This window comes from Mixophyes fleayi, chromosome 4 (genome assembly GCF_038048845.1).
Source record: "Mixophyes fleayi isolate aMixFle1 chromosome 4, aMixFle1.hap1, whole genome shotgun sequence".
In the NCBI taxonomy this organism is placed as follows: domain Eukaryota; kingdom Metazoa; phylum Chordata; class Amphibia; order Anura; family Limnodynastidae; genus Mixophyes; species Mixophyes fleayi.
This window is the reverse complement of record NC_134405.1, coordinates 6,887,584-6,909,191: the sequence shown is the minus strand read 5'-3', so window position 1 is coordinate 6,909,191 and position 21,608 is coordinate 6,887,584. Positions and strand designations below refer to the sequence as shown.

Sequence of the window (21,608 nt, the reverse complement as noted above, 5' to 3'; positions counted from 1 at the left end):
AGTTTAGTAAGGAATGAAGAGGGTGATCAATTGGTTTATAAGGTGAGTAAAAGGATAATTAATGTGTGCAAATTAATCAAAGCAAGGTTGTAGGAGATTGGCCAAGTGAAGGGTGGACAGTGTCAGGTGTACAACATTGAAAGAGTATTTATGTCAAATAGAGGCGAATGCTTTTAAATAGTGTATAATAATATTAGACATAGAAATAAAAAACAGCTATCATCCCAGTATTAACAGAGTTAGGTTACTTACAAGAGAAGAAGTCTCTGACAAGTTTTGCCCGTACATGGATTCCTAACGTTACATTCTCTTCATTTGCAGTAACAACATCTTGATCCTCAGGTATACTTTGATCAGGAATCACTTGAATATTGTGCTCTAGGCAGATATTGTGCAACATACAACACAACACAAATATCTGACAGACCTTGTCAGACAAATATTGTAATGTACCACCCGAACGGTCCAAGCAACGGAATCTACTTTTCAAAATTCCAAAAGTCCTTTCAATAATTCCACGGGTGGCCATGTGGGCACGGTTGTAAGGGGGCTCTGCAGAGGAACGAGGTCTTGATATAGGCGTTAAAAGTCAAGGTCTTAATCCATAACCCGAATAACCTATTTGAAAATAAATAACAAAAAAATAAATAGTTCAGTTTTTCCATCCACGTTATAAGATTTTATTTCAATGAATAAAGTCCAAAGAAAGGTTTACGTGATTAGACACAAAAATAGGCATATACTATATTTGCAACTACTGCCATTCAAGTGTTGTAATAATATGAAAAAATGATGTCACTTATTAAATATGTGTACTGAAGAACCACGACATTCAGACAAACTACAAGCATTGATCAGGCAAGAATGGCCATCAGTCAGTATGTGGGCCACAAGTTGATTGACAGCATGGTAGGGCGATTTACAGGGATCCTCAAAAAGCAGGGTCAGCGCTGTAAATATTGACTCTTAGCAGAAAATGTATGTAAATCTCAAAAAAAAAATCTAATTCTTATTGACTGCACCATAACAACACCTGGACAAAAAGTAGAAAAACACTGATGCAGCAAACTGGGAGAATAACAATACTTATGCAATTCTCTATAATGTGGGTACAGTCTATTGCACCCATTACATTTGGTATTTTTCCAATTACATAGAAAGCTTGTTTGACCCCCTGCCATTGTCTTGCGTTACGTGGGAGATAGATGTAGTCTTGTACATGTTACAGAATAGCCTTTACTACTCTGAGAAAAACCCTGCAAAATGTGGATTGTGACATCTCCACCACAAGATGCAGCCGTTGGTTGAAACGAACCAGAAGCCAAAAAATGAAGAGTACTCACTAGTTCGGTGATGCCTGGAACAGCATTTGTTCTTCTGGTCTTTGGTTGAATATCTAACTTGATAAGTTCATATAACACCAATATGGCCATAGAAGGAGCCGATACAGTCTAACAATGTCTTCCTCGTGCAGAGCATGAAGCGTTTGGCGTGGCCTGAACACACGCGCTCTTCTAAGACGTCTTCTTCTTTGACGTGTAGGTGCTGTGATATTAGGTTCATTTTGAAGTGCAGATCTGGCCAGGTTTATGTTTAAAATGATTCTCAGATATTGAAGTAAAAGAGGAATCATTCTTGAATATTATTTTTAAATATTCACAAATTTATATATTAAAAAAAAGAAAAAAGATTAGTACCACAACACGTGCAAAATGTATAATATCTATCATTTAAAAAAAAAATTGAAAGTCAATCTTGGCAAAAATATTTTACACATATAAGCTGACTAATAACATAACATTATTACATCAAAAAGTAGCGGTATAAAAGACATAAAGATGGATAACATTCAATAAATATTAATTAATTCATAATTGATAATTACTGAGTATAGATCACTTTTTATATTTTAATATATAACAATATAGTTGATTGATTCTGGCAATAACAAAAAACGTGACAACAATAATAATAAAATGTACATCCAGCAATGGAGATAAATCTATATGGAGCCTTATAGCAGAGAACAAGGGTGTGACAACCTTCTTGTAGTAATCTACCGTATAACATATTGTGAAGCCAAGGTAGGACAGGTGTGTGTGTGTGTACATATATATATATATATATATATCTATCTAGGCCATCGGCATTGGTGCCGGCTGGAGGGTCTGATATATCTGCACAGTTTTCTCTGTTGTATTTTTATGTACGGTCAGGTCCATAAATATAGGGACATGGACACAATTATCATATTTTGGGCTCTATACACCACCACAAGGGATTTGAAATGAAACTAACAAGATGTGCTTTAACTGCAGACTTTCAGGTAGGCACATATAGAAACCGTTGTAATTCCTACACTGTTCCCCCGATTTGGATGTAAATACCCTCAAATTAAAGCTTAAATTGTCTGCAGTTAAAGCACATCTTGTTTGTTTTATTTCAAATCCATTGAGTTGGTGTATAGAGCCCAAAATATGAGAATTGTGTCCATGTCCCAATATTTATGGACTTGACTGTATCTGCATTTTTATCATTGGGACACAACATGTACATGTCTGATAACATACTAGGCATCTAAGTATGTAGTACAGATGCATTTCTATGTTTGATTCCTTTTATAAGCTGATTAAACAATTTTTATACAATATATATACTCAGTATAGATATGAAACCTCTTGGAGCTTCACTGTGTATCTGACATAAACAAATGCAATTTTCATATGAAAAAAAGTCCCATATGTACATGTGGCAGCACCACTCCAAAGAACTGGTCAGTCCAGAAATGAAAATAGATATGACAAATAGATATGAAGTAGGCGCCTTCTTTGTATAGATGTATTCAAAAATATGTGTACCGGAATGCTGATAATGAAAGGCCCTTCAAAGGTTGTAGATGGTTCCTCTAAATGTCCTTTAAGGAAATATCTTGGGAGATCAGGTGCTCGCAAATAATACCCTTTAAAAGGTAGAAATATTCCTTCATAAGACACTATAATAAATCTGCGCACCAAAAAGATATAACTGAATGGCCAGCTGGTCATTGGTTGTTGTAGTCTGTATCCTGTGCTTTGGACAGTCTGCTTTCCAGTGTTTGTTCCCTTGTATCCTTGGCTTTACCTGCTACCACCTTTACTGCCTGCATTCTCCCAGCATTGATTTGAGGGAGCACCTCCTGAGATCCGGTATCAGCGACAACAAATACAGATAAGCAAACATTTACATTTATATATTTTTGGTACGCAGATTTATTATAGTAAACAAGTGCACAGAAAAGCTCTTTTATGCCACTTTACTGTTAAATTATACAATACTAATGCGAATAAAAAAAACAAAAAACAGTGTATTACACACATACGTGTCCCACATGTCACATTATACAACTAACATTTCCTAAATGTATTTTATGGCACAGATAAGTGCACACCAAAAATACCAGTCCATAGTCCATTCAACATTAATGACACATTTCATCTGTTAACAGGAATAAGTGCACCCAATTCCCAATGAGGCACAGAACTTAACCCAATTCACATGACTTAATATACAGCATGCAACATTTCTCTTTATAAAATATGCATCCAAATGCTATATGTTAATACCAATTAATGGTAATAATACTTTAAGGTGTTGAAAACGGCAGCTTCACCTGGTGCACATGTACATGTAGAAAAAGAGACAGATTTCACAGGGCTGACTTTGATACATAGCGTTAATGAGCACTCCCCATAGACTGCTATGGGGAGTGCTCAGAAAACCGATAATACATGCAAAGCAGCAGATCTCTGAGATCTCTGCTGCGATGCTAGAATGATACATAGTAATTTAGCGGTAAATCCCAGAAAACAACAATTTTTGTTGAATATATGAGGACAAATTCCTCATATATTGAACAAATCGATTCAACTGGTGAGTTAAGACTGAAGAGGAATAGATTACAACAAAAGGTTGAAAATCAGCAGAGTCACAATAGATATACAACCAGGGATATACAATGGATATACACCCAGGGATATACAATGGATATACACCCAGGGATATACAATAGATATACACCCAGGGACTTTAGCACCGGCAGGTTTGAATGTGGATTTTGAACTTTTTTGTATTATTTTGAACTACAGGAATTAGTCCTCATATATTTGCCAAACAGGATTGTAGCCGGCTTGAGGGAATATATATGCTCTGGAGTATTGTATTTATTCCACCTTATTCCCATTATGGAATTAGTCCGGTCTCTCTCTCCTTTATGGTATCCAAATTGGGGAGTGGAAGGTTAGAGAAGGCACATAGAAGACACACAGGATTCACAGGATTGAGAACACTGAAACATGAGTTCGATAAACATTAACTCTTGGAGTTCCATATTTGTCTGCATTAACTCATTCATACATGAATTCATTTGGACATTCATTTGTGCTTATTGAATTTGTTTTCATGATATACAAAATATATGTCCTTGCTTGTTACTGGTAACATGTGTTGAGAAATATTTCACGAGTGTGTATACATTATTAGAACAACTGTGGCTTTCAAGCAATCATCTTTATTCATCTAGTCTCCTTTGGACCATCTAATAAGCAGCCTTCTATTCATTGTATTTTCCTCATATTCAGTAAGATTACCATCTTTTCCTTATTGTCCCCCCTCCCTTTTCCTAAGTGCGACCTTTCCTAAGGGAAATAGAAATAGATGCTATTGTGTATTTTGTTAGTGGAAGACACCCCCCTGATATATCTACTTTAGGTGATTATAAATAAAGATTTCTTTATACATAGATGAAAAACCTTTCTCAGATGGCCCGCAAAGATTTTTGTATACTTTAATTTTAATATTTGAAATCGCGTGGGAACACTACTTGCGTTCCATGCCTCGCTATAGTCACTTCCGGTTTGCGGTCCACCTTCATTTTTTCACCGAAAGTGGTCATAAATTTCAATAAACTTTATTAATTGCTCCTTTTATATTATAGACAGTTAGTTCTTCTGCGTTTCACATCAGGAATCAACTTAACTATACAGTATTATGCAAAACAGAGTCTATGGTAGTTAGACTTTTGCATTATAATAAAAATAATAATATTACAAGGCTGTTATGTTGAACATATTATAAATGGTCTTCCAAAAAAATAAAGTAAAAATAAATATACATATAGGGACATCTAAATGTCATTTAATTAATTTAGATCTCTTATGTGCATATAATAGAAATTACAATGTATGATGGTATCATGAGATGAATTACAATGAATTATGTTTATTTCAAAATAATAATAATATTTGCTGTGGAATTGAAGGAATGATGATCCTACATCTGAGGGGAAAAAAAAAAAAGACAACAAAGCAACATAATCAGCTTAAAAAACATTTTATTTCAAACTCCTTATTTAGACCATAAGGGACAAGAGCATTTAATTTATACATCCGTCATTTCTCATGCCACTAATATTCTTTCTAAATTTGTTTCCAACTGATTGACCACTTGTATATCCCAAAAATCTTCGTAGAGCAATTATGAATTTGTTACAGAATGTGTCTTTTCCTGTTTTAATATTATATAAATGTTCTCATATTCTTTCTTTCAGTGGTCTAGATGCTTTCCCTACATATAGTAATCTGCGACAACATTCTAAAATATATATACGATTTTCTGCATTACATGTAATAAATTGATCAATTTTATATGTAATGCCATTGTGGAATTTTTGAATTTTTTGTTCTTAATGGTTTTATATCCTACATAATCTCCATATCGATAAAACCTTGTGTTAACAAAAATTCAGAAATTATTCACATGAACACATACAAAAGGATTGCAATGATATTACAAAATGACGCTATGAATACATATATTCTTCTTTTCCCATGTACCATGCATAATTGAATATTGTGACTAGATACCTTTTCTTGGCATAAAGAAGGGATAAATGATCTTCCCAAATATAAGTATTATCCAACCTTATCAATTTATTTGTGTATCCACAACCTTTAGCTGTGGAAACTCTAATTTCTGTATTTACTTATTTGAACACATTTCTTTATCTTTACATTGTTACAAGCTGCGAATAAAGGGATTACTTATACGCACACTTTCTCTATCTCACAGCGTCTTGATCGCTGACTCTTTAACACACACGGGACTATTCCAGAGATTAATCACATGTCCTTTTCTCTCTTCCTTATTGGGTTTCATTGGTTGTCATAGTTTAGTTTCCAGATTTCACCAGCACGCTAATTGCTAACGCGAAATGGTGGATATTCACGCTAAACTCTTGCACCTGGATGAGTAACACACGTCTATATATTACCTTATTAAATTCAATATTGAGTATGCTATCACTGATGAACGTTTTGGATTAACTGAAACATTGTACATAATGGATTAAAATAAATTTTTGACACTTTATCTATGGCTCAAATCCTTGAGTGCCGCCCTTTTTATTCAGCATGATTTACATCTGGCTTTAGGTGAGCACCTGGGTCAGTAAAATGTTTGGATTGTTTTCGCCAAGCTATGTACTGCTATATCATCTATTTTAATCAATTGATTTCACAATATTTGGAGAATCGCAGCAACCTTGTTTCATATCCAATTGCTTTGGTCCTATGTGAATTTTCTGATGTCTAATCATTTCTGATTTCTGTGCAAAACATTTCCCACACTCAGAACAGGGAAATGGTTTCTCACCTGTGTGAGTTCTCTGATGTCTAATAAGTTTTGATTTGGTTGTAAACCATTTTTCACACTCAGAACATGGAAATGGTTTCTCACCTGTGTGAGTTCTCTGATGTCTAATAAGTTTTGATTTGTTTCTAAACCATTTTTCACACTCAGTACATGGCAATGGCTTCTCGCCTGTGTGAGTTTTCTGATGTTCAATAAGAGATGATTTACCTACAAAATATTTCCCACACTCAGAGCAAGGAAATGGTTTCTCACCTGTGTGATGTCTTTGATGATTAACAAGATTTGATTTTCGTGTAAAAGATTTCCCACACTCCGAACATGGAAATGGTTTCTCACCTGTGTGAGTTCTCTGATGACTAACAAGAATTGATTTTCGTGAAAAATATTTCCCACACTCAGAACAGGGAAATGGTTTCTCACCTGTGTGAGTTCTCTGATGATTTACAAGAGTTACTTTCTGTGAAAAACATTTCCCACACGTAGAACATGGAAATGGTTTCTTAGGTCTATGCCTGATCTGCTTTTTATGAAGAGATAATGTAACTGTAAAGCTTTTGTTATCAGGAAAATATTCCTCATGATCAGATGATTTATCTGCTCTGTGAAGTATTGGATGTATATTTAGGGCAATGGGGTTTTCTCCAGGAGAATCTTGTGTGATGTTATCTTCTATTTCACAATCTGTTGACACAATGAATTTTCCTTCTGAGATATTCCAGTGTTTACATCCATCTGCTGAAAACAAAATAAATGTATGGAAACAGACATCTAATTTTAAATTAACATTAAAAATGCCCAACATTTTCATACTATGATTAAGTTGAAATGTTCAGATGTTTAATTTTAATTTGCAAACTACAAACACTTCATGATAATTATAAAACTGCACCAAGCACAATGCATAGACCCAACCACAGTGACATGCAGATCGAATCCAGTTTCATCAACCCCAGCCAAAATGCAGACTGTACACACTGTAATGACCACAAACATGTTCTGCAGTTACTTAGCCTTTGTGTGTGGTTTGATTGTTACCTTGATTAGTGAACCAACAGAAATTGGCTATTGTATAATAAGAAATTTATATGATGGTGCCAATATGTTAAGTTTTTTAACTATAAAACATATAGGGCCTGATTGAGAGTTGGACGCAATTCCAGCTAATCAGTGCAAACAGCACTTTTAGCCTAGGATCCGTCTCAGCTTGTATTCTGACTTAGATGGATCTCCTCCTTGCACCGCTATGCGGTTAGAGAGGTGGAACGGGGAAGTTAGTGGGCGAGCCTAGCAATGTAAAGGTGTGTTCCAGCACTTTACATGCTATGCGGAGCTGAAAGCAAGCCGCAAATAGGTCTTTAGGAGATGGATCTTTTGCGGGTGCTTTCTGCTGGTGCAACAGACCTTGTTGTGTTAAAAAGATTTAAAAAAATCATTACATTTTATAAAAAAGATTTGCACCCCCTTCCAAACAGCTTAACCAATCCGAGTGCTGTTAGTGGGGGAAGAAGCACAATTTCTTTTTTACATTCATTTTTTTATTCATTAATCTGCCTTACAGGGTCGCTGTGACTGATACAATTAAGTGTATCATGCACGCCGGCCCATAAGGCAGATAAAGAGGTGTTTATGCAATTTGCATAGTATTCTGAGTTGCACGATCTAAAGATTTGTGTGACTTGGAATACTGTGTAAATTACGTGATGCAATTTACACTGACGAGTTAAGTCTAAATTCCCTCCGACTAAATCAGGCCCATAGTATCTATGTTGTAGAAGTAGTGACGTTTCTGTCCTCAGCGTTGTATATTTTGTTCATTTTAATTTTAGACTTTTTAGACTTTACACAATGCCCAGCCAGGATCCTAGGACAGGAAGACTCATTAGCCAGGGACATTTTCCAACTAGACACTGTCCTCATATACAAACACTGGAGCCTCAAAAGTAGAGTAGGCGTGAGTTACATCAGCAGTGAGTCCTGGATATGGGTTTACACTACTCTTAGGTCTTACACCATTGTACAGAGCAGAGGAGAGCATCGGGACAGAGTAGGAGAACGGAGCAGGGCACAGATGGGCAACAGTACATAGTAAAGTATAAGGGCAGAGCAGGGTACAGACTAAGCTCAGCAGATGAAGAGCATCCAAGCACGTAGATTGTACAATTATGGGTGTGTGGTTATAGATCCGTGTATCAGAAGGTGGAATTTCTGTTTAGTGTACTTTGTGATGGGGTGTATGTGATCTCAGAGGAAGGGGGATAATCTCATTTTGCATTAGCATTACATTGCTACTTTATGGCTCAGGAGACTGGTCAGATCTCTGGGCTGGTAGCACACAATGATATGATGTGAGAAGAGACTGGCGAGATCTCTGTGCTGGTAACACACAATAATATGTGAGGAAGAGACTGGTCTATGTTGGTAGCACACAATGATATGATGTGAGGAGGAGAACAGGAGTCTTATAGGGGGGCTGATGGCTGCTGACTGTCCCATTGGGCAGATACTTTATCCTCATTAGTTTTTACTGACAGAGGAAGGTGTAGAATATATGACTGATATATTGACTAAATAAGCTGAGTATGTGACTGTAACAGGTCTATTTTTTGTGGTATTCATACTTTTCTGTGTGTATTGTAAAATGCTTCTCTGATCAAAGGCTGGGCCGAGACATCTCCACATAGACCAGGGCGGTGTCTCAGATGCTTCTGCACATGAGCGAGAATATATTCTTTCTTATCAGAAATGTACCAACTGTTAGACAGTCGCGGCGGACACACATTACCTCCTTCTGGCTTCCCGGCCGTCGCTATGACGACCAGGACGTCACTTCCAGTATTTCGGGACGACCGTTGCCAGGGCAACGGCCGGACACCGAAAATAGACTGTAGGCGCTCCGGCAGGCTGAGTAGCTGGGCGCATGTGTGAAAGGTCCGCCTGTGGGCTGATTAAATATCTTCGACTAGTAATTCACAGGGGGGCTGTGATTGTTTCAGAGCTAGGCTCTGATTGGCTATCAGCAGTATTTAAGGCAGTGAGGTCTGAGCCTAGCGTCCAGTTTGCCTGTCAGCTAACCTGCTCCTGTATTGTGTTGGTGGAAACCTGTTGGACTGATTTCTTGTGTATGACCCCCTGCCTGGAATTTGGACTCTGCCTGTTTGCTCGTGACCCTGACCCTTCAGCCTGTAACTTGGACCTTGCTACCGTGCCTGTGACCCCGACCTCTGAAGTGTTTATCGATTACCCTGCTTGCCTGTGACCCTTGACCTTGGCTATCGTTTTGACTACCCGCTACCTTCTACCAGTCTCCTGGCCCGCAGCTGGGGTCCTGCATTACCAACCCACACTAGACTTGGAGCTAAGTCCTGGGGGCATCCGAGTACCAGTGAGCGCGTCAAGCTCTAAGGGAAAGGCGGCTGCTATAGGCGAAGATCTCCGTCATCTAATTCTGTGGGTTGGTGGTCAGGGCCAGCAGCCTAACATTATAACCGGCCATACAGACATTCCGGAGACGAAATTGGGATGAATGAAAGAGTAACCAAATTGTCTCAGTTTCAAGACATGACGGGTCATGTGGAGACCCTGTATCAAATGGTCCGGGGATTGTCCCAGCATTTGTCCGCTCAAGAGGAGGACTCCCGGACTACACTAGCCATTTCCGGTGCCGCCCGTGAACCCAAGTGAAATTTGCCGGAACGGTTCTCCGGAAATAGAACCCTGTTACGGAACTTTAAGGAGAGCTGCAAGCTCTACTTTCAGCTGAGACCTCGGTCTTCTGGTTCAGAACAGCAGAGAGTCGGAATTATCATCTCCCTCCTGCAGGGTGACCCCCAGTCTTGGGCCTTCACTCTGCCACAGACGAGTCCCATCATGCAATCTTTAGAAGCTTTCTTTAACGCATTGGGTCTGCTCTACGATGACCCAGATAGAATTGCCTCCGCTGAGGCTCATCTACAGGCCTTAAAGCAAGGCCGGCGTTTGGCAAAAGAATACTGCGCTGAATTCCGCAGATGGTCGCCTGACAGTGAATGGAATGATCCAGCGTTACGCAGCCAGTTTCGCCTAGAACTGTCAGAGCAGATTAAAGATTCACTTGTGCAGTATCCTTCCCCCACTTCGTTGGAGAACCTTATGCAACTCACCATTAAAATTGATAGGAGAATCAAGGAGAGGAAGACAAAGAGGCATCTTCCTTTCCGTCTGCACTTATTCCAGTTCCCACAGATGTTGAGGAGCCTATGCAGTCAGGGGCGTATTGCCTTTCTCCTGAGGAAAGAGACAAAAGACGGTCACAAGGCCTATGTCTTTATTGTGGTAATAAAGGCCACTTCTCCTGCTCTTGTCCTTACAAACCTGAAAAAGGAGCATGTCTGGGGAACGAGGGGAAGGTCCACCTAGGTCTACAAATAGTTTCCTCAAAAAATGCTGTCCTGATTTCCGCACGAGTCACGTTCGGTGCCTGTTCCGTGGCTCTGTCGGCTTTCATTGATAGTGGAGCTGCGGGCAACTTTCTTGACATCAGGTTTGCCCGCTCTGCTGGAATTCCGACTGTGAAGCTCAAGTCTGCAATTACTGTCTGTGGCTTAGATGGCAGTCCATTGCCTGGTGGCAAGATTATATGGGAAACCCCGGTTCTGCAATTAAACATAGGGGCTCTCCATTCAGAGTCCTTGACCTTCTTCCTTATCGACTGCTCGTCGGTTCCATTGATTTTGGGCCATCCATGGCTTTCCCGTCAAAACCCTGTGGTGGATTGGATAAAAGGAGAAATTACCCAGTGGTGCTCTTATTGTACACAGTCTTGCTTAACCATGCCTCTTCGAATTATTCAGTCAATTTCTGAGCAACATCCCTCACAATATCAAGATTTCTGGGATGTGTTCTCTAAAAAGGCTGCTGACACGTTACCACCTCATCGTGACTTCGACTGTGCCATCAAGCTTATTCCTGGTTCCAAGTTACCGAAAGGACGCTTGTACTCTCTTTCTGGCCCGGAGACCAAATCCATGCAGGATTACATTGACAAAAACTTAGAAAAGGGTTTCATCAGGCCATCTAAATCTCCAGTAGGAGCTGAATGTTTCTTCGTATCCAAGAAAGATGGGGGACTAAGACCCTGTATCGACTATAGAGGACTAAATCTTATTACAGTCAAGAACACCTATGCCCTTCCTCTCATCTCAGTATTATTCGATCAATTAAGAGGTGCTACAGTCTTCACTAAAATCGACCTTCGTGGAGCATATAACCTCATCCGTATCAAAGGAGGAGATGAATGGAAGACGGCGTTCAATACTCATTCTGGCCACAATGAATACCTGGTCATGCCGTTTGGTTTTAGCAACGCACCTGCAGTGTTCCAAGATCTGATTAACGAAGTTCTTTGTGAGTTCCTCATTTACCTCAAGGTTGTCTACTTAGACGATATCCTCATATACTCCAAGTCGTTATCTATACATCGGGGTCACGTCAAGCAGGTTCTACAGAAACTACGGGAACACCACCTTTACGCCAAACTAGAAAAGTGTGAGTTTGAGGTGCAGAAGGTATCATTTCTGGGTTACGTAATCTCTTCTGAGGGGTTCTACATGGATCCAACCAATGTCCAACCTAATAATCTCAAGGCAGTGCAGAGGTTTTTGGGCTTCGCCAATTATTATAGGAGATTCATTCGGGACTTTGCTGATATTGTGGCTCCTATTGTCACCCTGACCCGCAAAGGAATGGATCCAACTAATTGGTGATCCCAAGCAGTAACCACATTTGAAACCTTGAAAAAAGCCTTTGTATCTGCTCAGGTCCTTAGACATCCAGATCCCGAAGTACCTTTTGTTCTAGAAGTTGATGCATCCAACGTTGGTGCTGGTGCTATCTTATCTCAAAAGGATCCTCATACTCACCGCCTACATCCATGTGCTTATTTTTCCCGTAAATTCTCCTCAGCAGAAGCCAACTATGATGTGGGCAATCGGGAACTACTGGCAATTAAATGGGCCTTGGAGGAATGGCGACATTGGCTGGAAGGTGCTTCACATCTAATCTCCGTTATAACGGACCATAAAAACTTGCAATACATTCAGTCGGCCAAACGCCTGAACCCCAGACAGGCCCGTTGGTCGTTATTCTTCACCCGCTTCAATTTTGTGATCACCTACCGACCAGGTTCTAAAAATGTCCGAGCGGATGCTCTATCTAGAAGCTTCTTGGCACATCATGTTCCAGTTTCAGATCCTGTGCTTATCATTCCCCCCTCCTTAATCCATGCTGGGTTAACCCAAGACCTGAGCATCACGCTTCGCAGGTTTCAAATATTAGCTCCTGGTAATACTCCGGAAGGATGTTTATTTGTTCCAGTTCATTTAAGGATGCGGCCCTTGCAGAAGCATACGATAGTAAGACTGCTGGACATCCTGGAATTTATAAAAATTTAGAAATCCTCTCCTGTACGGTATGGTGGCCATCATTGTCTGCTGATTTCAAAAGTTATGTCCTTTCTTACGAGGGTTGCGCCAGGAATCGTCCTGTAGGCCAGTTGGTTCCATTGCCCATTCCTGCAAAACCCTGGACACACTTGTCCATGGACTTTATAGTCATTCTGCCACTCTCTGCAGGACACAACACCATATGGGTCGTGGTAGACCGGTTCAGCAAAATGTCACACTTCATACCGTTAACCAGGCTTCCTAGTGCTCGAGATTTGGCTATCCTGTTCATTCAGCGTATATTCCGTCTTCATGGACTTCCTACTGCCATCGTGTCTGATCATGGTTCCCAATTTATTGCACAATTCTGGAAATCCTTTTGTACCCTTCTTGGAATCAAGATTAGCCTTTCGTCTGCATACCACCCTCAATCTAATGGGCAAACTGAAAATGTTAACCAGTCATTAGAACTGTTCTTACGATGTTACACTTCAGAATTTCACGACAACTGGTCCTCCTTGTTACCTTGGGCAGAATTCGCCTTTAACAATTCATGTCATTCATCAACTCAAAACTCTCCATTCTACTGTAATTTTGGTTTTCATTCCAGATCCAATTCATTGTATTCTCTCAAATCCGCTGGTATTCCGGAGATTCGTTCTACAGCCAATGATCTCAAGGTCATCTGGAAAAAAGTACAGTCATCGTTGAGACGAGCCTCATTTTTTGCCAAAAAATATCCGGATCGCCACCGTACCACCTGCTCCCTCAAAGTGGGCCAGAAAGTGTGGCTTTCTACAAGCAATATTAGGCTCAGACAGCCTTGCAGGAAACTGGGGCCTAAATTCATCGGTCCTTTCCTTATTGTCAAGCAGATTAATTCTGTAGCTTTCAGATTGAAAATTCCTGGCTCGTTGAGGATCCCCAACACATTCCATTGCTCTCTGCTTAAGCCTGTGCTATACCCAGATCTATCCCAGCCTTCAAGTCCACATGTACTGAATTAGAACAAACCTCAAAAATACATCATTCAGAAGATTCTCGATTCTAAGAAGGTGCAGGGTTAGGTGCACTTTCTAGTACAGTGGAAGAATCGTGGTTTGGAAGAGCGGTCCTGGGTTCCACGATGACGGCTTCACGCTCCCAAACATCTAACAGAATTTTTCAAAAAAATTACAAGGACACCTGGGTGTAAGGGTTCTTTGACCCATCCTCAAGAGGGGGGGGGGTACTGTTAGAAATTTGCGGCGACTGCGGGCACCGCCGCGACACATGTTACCTCCTTCGGGCATCCCGGCCGTCGCTATGACGACCAGGACGTCACTTCTGGTATTTCGGGCCAACCGTTGCCAGGCCGGACACCGAAAATAGACTGTAGGTGCTCCGGCAGGCTGAGTAGCCGGGCGCATTTGCGACAGGTCCACCTGTGGGCTGATTAAATACCTTTGACTAGTAATTAACAGGGGGGCTGTGATTGTTTCAGAGCTAGGCTCTGATTGGCTATCAGCAGTATTTAAGGCAGTGAGGTCTGAGCCTCACTGCCGGTTATAGCATCGTTTGCCTGTCAGCTAACCTGCTCCTGTATTGTGTTGGTGGAAACCTGTTGGACTGATTTCTCGTGTATGACCCCCTGCCTGGACTTTGGACTCTGCCTGTTTGCTCGTGACCCTGACCCTTCAGCCTGTACCTTGGACCTTGCTACTGTGCCTGTGACCCCGACCTCTGGCGTGTTTATCGATTACCCTGCTTGCCTGTGACCCTTGACCTTGGATATCGTTTTGACTACCCGCTGCCTTCTACCAGTCTCCTGGCCCGCAGCTGTGGTCCTGCATTACCAACCCACACTACACTTGGAGCTAAGTCCTGGGGGCATCCGAGTACCGGTGAGCGCGTCGAGCTCTAAGGGAAAGGCGGCTGCTATAGGCGAAGATCTCCGTCATCTAGTTCTGTGGGTTGGTGATCAGGGACAGCAGCCAAACACCAACAGCAAGTCTGAAAATATATTCATACCCTTATATGTAAGTTGATTCCAAGACCCTTTGTTCTCTGAGCATAAAACTGGAATGCAGCCAGAGAGACCCTTGCCTCATGACTGGACCTTGATGAAGAAAGGTGTTTTTTCAGCATTTGTGTGAAAGAGGAAATTGACTGTTACTTGAACATATTTGAAGTTAAGTATTTGCTTTACTTTTTCTTTTGTGTTATGTTTATCGTAAAAATAAAGGTAAACGTCACAATAAATCTTGCATTCATGAGTCATTAACTCTTTGAAACCGAAAGAACCTCATTCAACCTGAAACACTGAATCTTTTCTGTAATAAGTGTTTATTACTCACCTGTGCTGATATCTGTAGTGATTTCCTCCTCCTTACACTGCTGATCACCCCTCACATACGTCTCTTCCTCTCCATCTGTAATTTCTACTTTAATATCAGTCAGGACATCATCCTAAATAACCCACAAAATAGAAATATCATAAAATGATATAAAACAGAAGAATATCTGTGTTCGATCCATACAGCTATTTTACAGAATGTATAATTAAAAGTAATTTTGGGATTTGGTGAGACCCTAAAATCTACCTGATACTCCTGTGGGATCCTGGGATTTTCCTGTGTACAATCCTGTGAATAAGGACGGAGATCTCTCTCTGGGGTATTTCTGTTACTGGGTCCATCTGTAGGGAACACACAGTGACTGAGTACATTGCTTATATATGATTATCAGATGATGTGTATCTAGGTGGCCCTCAACAATGCGCTCTCCTTTTACAATAAATGAAAGTCTCCTCTTACCCTGTGATGTGTGGGGCCGGTGATTCTCCATCATCACATCCTCGTACAGACCGTTGGGTCCTTCTAATTTCTCCCACTCCTCCTCCTGACACTTTATAGGAACCTGACATACACAATGACACAGTCATCACCCAGACACATCCCCTAATGTTACTGTATAATGTCCCATTCCCAGCATTCACCTCTCCAGTCACCGGCTGAATGATCTTGTTGGTCAGTTCCAGGATCTTCTGGTCATTGTTTCCCCCATGTGTCAGTGAGTGAGGTTCAGACACCGTGATGGGGCTCTGGGTTCTGCACAATCCTCCTGACACACAGGGGCGGCTCCTGGGTGTCACACACTCACCAGGTCTCTTTATCACTGCTGTGTAATCCTGTGTATGGAGAGAGATATCCAGGTGAATAAAAATCCACATATTTGGAATTTTATTTAGGGGTTAATTGTGGAAAATAAACAATGTTCTATTTTATCATTATGACCCATATCCTATTTTAACTATTTCCTATATACAGGAAATTGGGGTGTATATATCACTTACCTCTCCTACTATCTTTCAAAGGTCGGCCATTCTGAGCCCCCACTTTAAACTCCTCTTACTGTTTGCACTGATTTATCCAAGCAGATGATAGATCCATGGGGGCCGGCTGTAGATAGAGGACTCAGATAGGTGGGCTCCCTGAAGATGTCCGGAGCTGCAGGAGGGTGGGGTGCGGCATATCGATGCTGAATACCCCGACAACACCACGACATGATGATTCCGAAGGGCTCCTTACTGATGATTACCGATGGTGACTACTGTTGAAAGTTACTTGAACCAATCACGAAGAAGTAATAATCCGGCTCCCTTTCATGACGTTATTCACCATGGCGACGGGATTATCACTGCTGTTAATGGGGTAATGTAAGCATACGCCTATGTACAATGTAGTTTACAAAGCCTTCTGCATTGTACATAGGCGCATACTTACATTACACCATTAACAGCAGCGATAATCCCGTCACCATGGTGAATGACGACATGAAGGGGAGACGGCTTATTACTTCTTCGTGATTGGTTCAAGTAGCTTTCAAAAGTAGTCGCCATCGGTAATCATCAGTAAGGAGCCCTTCGGAATCATCATGTCGTGGTGTTGTCGGGGTATTCAGCATCGATATGCCGCACCCCACCCTCCTGCAGCTCCGGACATCTTCAGTGAGCCCACCTATCTGAGTCCTCTATCTACAGCCGGCCCCCATGGATCTGTCATCTGCTTGGATAAATCAGTGCAAACAGTAAGAGGAGTTTAAAGTGGGGGCTCAGAATGGCCGACCTTTGAAAGATAGTAGGAGAGGTAAGTGATATATACACTGTAATGGTCAGTGCATATAGGGAACAGTTACAGCTAAGGCAGGGGCTATATTTGTATAATAAGCATTTCTTGTATCTCTAGAACATTTAATAATAACTCCAGAAAATGGAAATCATCCCAGAATTGTAAAACTCAGTTACAAAGTATCAGTTAGTGATAGAAATAACCCAACATACTGCGGCCAATGTAATATATCCCAATATCTGTGAAGATTGTGGGACTGATACTTCTATCTGAGACTGTCTACCTGCTGCTCATTTACAGCTGTTCAGGTGACTGAGGCAGAGCAGAAAGTACCAAAGGGAGAATGGACACCACCCTGTGAGCCAGAGAGGAGAGGATCATGGGAAGGATAAACTATAAAATAACACACCAAAGAATAAAACATTCTTTATTATAGTTCCCACGTTCCACAAAGTGTGGGATCTTTGGTATAGCTTTAACAACAGCTTTATGCCAGGCCTCTTATAAGCTTTAGATGCTCTCCCCTCCCCTTGTGTTGCCTATCTTTGTGACTCTATTTCCCCTACTCTCTCTTTGCTCCTTCTGTTCGCCTCTCCCCTCCTTTTTTTTTTTTTTTTACCCCTCTTTTGTTTACTGTCATCTTGACATGATGGGTACTCAGTCAGGAATACATACCCAACTTGGACTATCCCCCCCCCCCCTCCCCCTTTTGCCCTCAACAAAAAATAAAAAATGACGGCAGTTTGCTCTATTCGCTTGGTTTCTACAACGGTGCAGGATTTATCTATGGAACGGGGGAAATTTCTTACTCCAATATTCACCTTGTAGTTCTTTAGCTCCCAGTTCCTTCCTGAAACGTACCATGTTGTGAAAACTATATTTATATGTTTTCTATTGTTTTTCTGCGTTTTTTATTTTTCTTATCAGAGTTTTTACATTTTGTACTCCTGGTACTTGGTTAATGTTTTTGACATGTACTGTTGTGCTTTATATCCATTTGCTGTTATAAATAAAAATAAAAAAAACAAAACATTCTTTATTATTATTATTATTATTAACCTTTACTTATAAGACGCCACAAGGTTTCCCTATCGCCGCACATATTACAAATAGCAGGTTTGTAATAGCAGATTTACAGGTTTAACAGCACCTCTCCAGTCATGTCCGTTATATTTATAGCAGTAAGAATGATGTCACTGTGACATTCCCAGAATCCCTCACTTCTCCGGTCATGTCCCTGTTTTATTCATAGCAGTAAGAATGATGTCACTGTGACATTCCCAGAATCCCTCACCTCTCCAGTCATATCCATTTTATTTATAGCAGTAAGAATGATGTCACTGTGACATTCCCAGAATCCCTCACCTCTCCAGTCATGTCCCTGTTTTATTTATATCAGTAAGAATGATGTCACTGTGACATTCCCAGAAACATATGTATGGCCCAAATATATGGGACTCTCATTGTTTAGAGTAGGACCACCCTATTAGCAAAATCACCGTGGAGTGGCGGGTGGCTTTAACATACATTTGCAAATGTGTGCAACTAAGACTTTTGCATTTTTATCTACAGTAGAAATAGCAGATATGTTGCTGGCTATAGCAGTGTGCTGGGGGATCTCTGTGTTTGTTCCTTTTAGGATAACCCCACTCTTTCATGCACCTGCTATAGCCTATAAATTGATTTGAGCAACTTCCACTTCTTTATTCCCAGAATCCCTCACCTCTCCAGTCATGTCCCTGTTTTATTTATAGCAGTAAGAATGATGTCACTGTGATATTCTCAGAATCCCTCACCTCTCCAGTCAGCAGGTAGATGATCTCCAGGGTGAGATTTAATATCCTCTCACTCCTGTACTTGTCCATCCTCAGGGAATCAGTGATTTACACAGAACGGGATTCACCTTCAGTTGACTTCCAGTAAAAGATTTTCTGGTTCCTCACAGCTCAATGGGCTAGAAATAAATATAATAATTATTATACACATCATAGGAGAAGACATGTAAGATATTGAAATATGAAATATTGAGGGACTCATGGAGAGCTGGATATAAGAGCATTTTCTTAAAATACTTATTTCTGTACTTATGTATACATGAAATGTGTAAGACTGAGGCCCTATGTAGACTGAGAAACATCTAACACTTACTCCTCTGTACACTTAGAGAGGCTGAACAGGGGAGGGGGGGCAGTAAGTGTAGGACAAGTGCAGTAATGTAGTGTCACATAAAGTGTGTAACATTGTTACGGCTCACGCCCCAGATATCAACTCCTAGAACCGCTTCAGAGGTCTTCGCCTATAGCAGCCGCCTTTCTCGTAGAGCTAGAAGCGCTCACAGGTACTCTGATGCCCCCAGGTCTTGTTCTCTAGTAGTAGGAGCTGATAACCTGAGAACGTAGCGCAGGAGTTAACAAAGAGGAGGAGTGAGGATCGCGGCAAAGGTTTCAGGGTTACATGCAAATCAGCAGCGTCAGTATCCAGGCAAGGGGTCAGGGTCACAGGCAAATGAGCAGCGTCAGTATCCAGGCAAGGGGTCAGGGTCACAGGCAAATGAGCAGCGTCAGTATCCGAGCACGGGATCTGGGTCACAGGCAAATGAGCAGCGTCAGTATCCGAGCACGGGGTCTAGGTCACAGGCAAATGAGCAGCGTCAGTATCCAAGCACGGGGTCTGGGTCACAGGCAAATCAGCAGCGTCAGTATGCAGGCAAGGGGTCTGAGTCTCAGGCAAATCAGCAGCGTCAGTATCCAGGCAAGGGGTCAGGGTCACAGGCAAATGAGCAGCGTCAGTATCCAGGCAAGGGGTCAGGGTGACAGGGAAATAAGCAGCGTCAGTATCCGAGCACGGGGTATGGGTCACAGGCATATCAGCAGCATCAGTATCCGAGCACGGGGTCTGGGTCACAGGCAAATGAGCAGCGTCAGTATCCGATCACGGGGATATGTGTTAGTGGCACTTGGTGAGGGGGTGGTTGGGTAGGAGGTTATAGTAGGGGGATGTGAGGTAATGGGGGTAGAAGGAGGGGATGGGGGCTAGTCTCCAGCACTACACAAGATATGTGTTAGTGGCACTTGGTGAGGGGGTGGTTGGGTAGGAGGTGATAGTAGGGGGGGATGTGAGGTAATGGGGGTAGAAGGAGCAGGATGGGGGCTAGTCTCCAGCACTAGACAAGGTATGTGTTGGTGACACTTGGTGAGGGTGGTTGGGTAGGAGGTGATAGTAGGGGGATGTGAGGTAATGGGGGGTAGAAGGAGGGGGATGGAGCCTAGTCTCCAGCACCACACAAGATATGTGTTAGTAGCACTTGGTGAGGGGTGGTTGGGTAGGAGGTGATAGTAGGGGGGATGTGGGGTAATGGGGGTAGAAGGAGGGGGATGGGGGCTAGTCTCCAGCACTAGACAACCTATGTGTTAGTGGCAATTGTTGAGGGGTGGTTGGGTAGAAGGTGATAGTAGGGGGGATGTGGGGTAATGGGGGTAGAAGGAGGGGGATGGGGGCTAGTCTCCAGCACTAGACAAGCTATGTGTTAGTGACACTTGGTGAGGGGTGGTTGGGTAGGAGGTGATAGTAGGGGGATGTGGGGTAATGGGGGTAGAAGGAGGGGATGGGGGCTAGTCTCCAGCACTACACAAGCTATGTGTTAGTGGCACTTGGTGAGGGGGTGGTTGGGTAGGAGGTGATAGTTGGGGAATGTGAGGTAATGGGGGTAGAAGGAGGGGGATGGGGGCTAGTCTCCAGCACTAGACAAGCTATGTGTTAGTGACACTTGGTGAGGGGTGGTTGGGTAGGAGGTGATAGTAGGGGGATGTGGGGTAATGGGGGTAGAAGGAGGGGATGGGGGCTAGTCTCCAGCACTACACAAGATATGTGTTAGTGGCACTTGGTGAGGGGGTTGTTGGGTAGGAGGTGATAGTGGGGGGATGTGAGGTAATGGAGATAGAAGGAGGGGATGGGGGCTAGTCTCCAGCACTACACAAGCTATGTGTTAGTGGCCCTTGGTGAGGGGGTGGTTGGGTAGGAGGTGATAGTTGGGGAATGTGAGGTAATAGGGGTAGAAGGAGGGGGATGGGGGCTAGTCTCCAGCACTAGACAAGCTATGTGTTAGTGACACTTGGTGAGGGGTGGTTGGGTAGGAGGTGATAGTAGGGGGATGTGGGGTAATGGGGTAGAAGGAGGGGGATGGGGGCTAGTCTCCAGCACTAGACAAGCTATGTGTTAGTGACACTTGGTGAGGGGGTGGTTGGGTAGGAGGTGATAGTAGGAGGATGAGAGGTAATGGGGGTAGAAGGAGGGGGATGGGGGCTAGTCTCCAGCACTAGACAAGCTATGTGTTAGTGGCACTTGGTGAGGGGGTGGTTGGGTAGGAGGTGATAGTAGGGGGATGTGAGGTAAT

At 42.0% G+C, this 21,608-nt stretch overlaps 1 protein-coding gene across 1 annotated transcript in view; it reads right to left on the bottom strand.

The window, feature by feature from the left end:
• LOC142150981 (uncharacterized) overlaps positions 1-19,164 on the bottom strand; it is a 114,899-nt gene extending 95,735 nt beyond the window's left edge. The window contains exons 1-5 of the mRNA XM_075206205.1: positions 19,012-19,164; positions 16,084-16,275; positions 15,902-16,004; positions 15,689-15,783; positions 15,443-15,554 (exon numbers count right to left, since the gene is read on the bottom strand). Coding sequence (XP_075062306.1) covers positions 15,443-15,554; positions 15,689-15,783; positions 15,902-16,004; positions 16,084-16,275; positions 19,012-19,080 — 571 coding nt within the window. The 5' untranslated portion in view covers positions 19,081-19,164. The remainder of the gene's footprint in view (positions 1-15,442; positions 15,555-15,688; positions 15,784-15,901; positions 16,005-16,083; positions 16,276-19,011) is intronic.
• Positions 19,165-21,608: the final 2,444 nt, after the last annotated feature.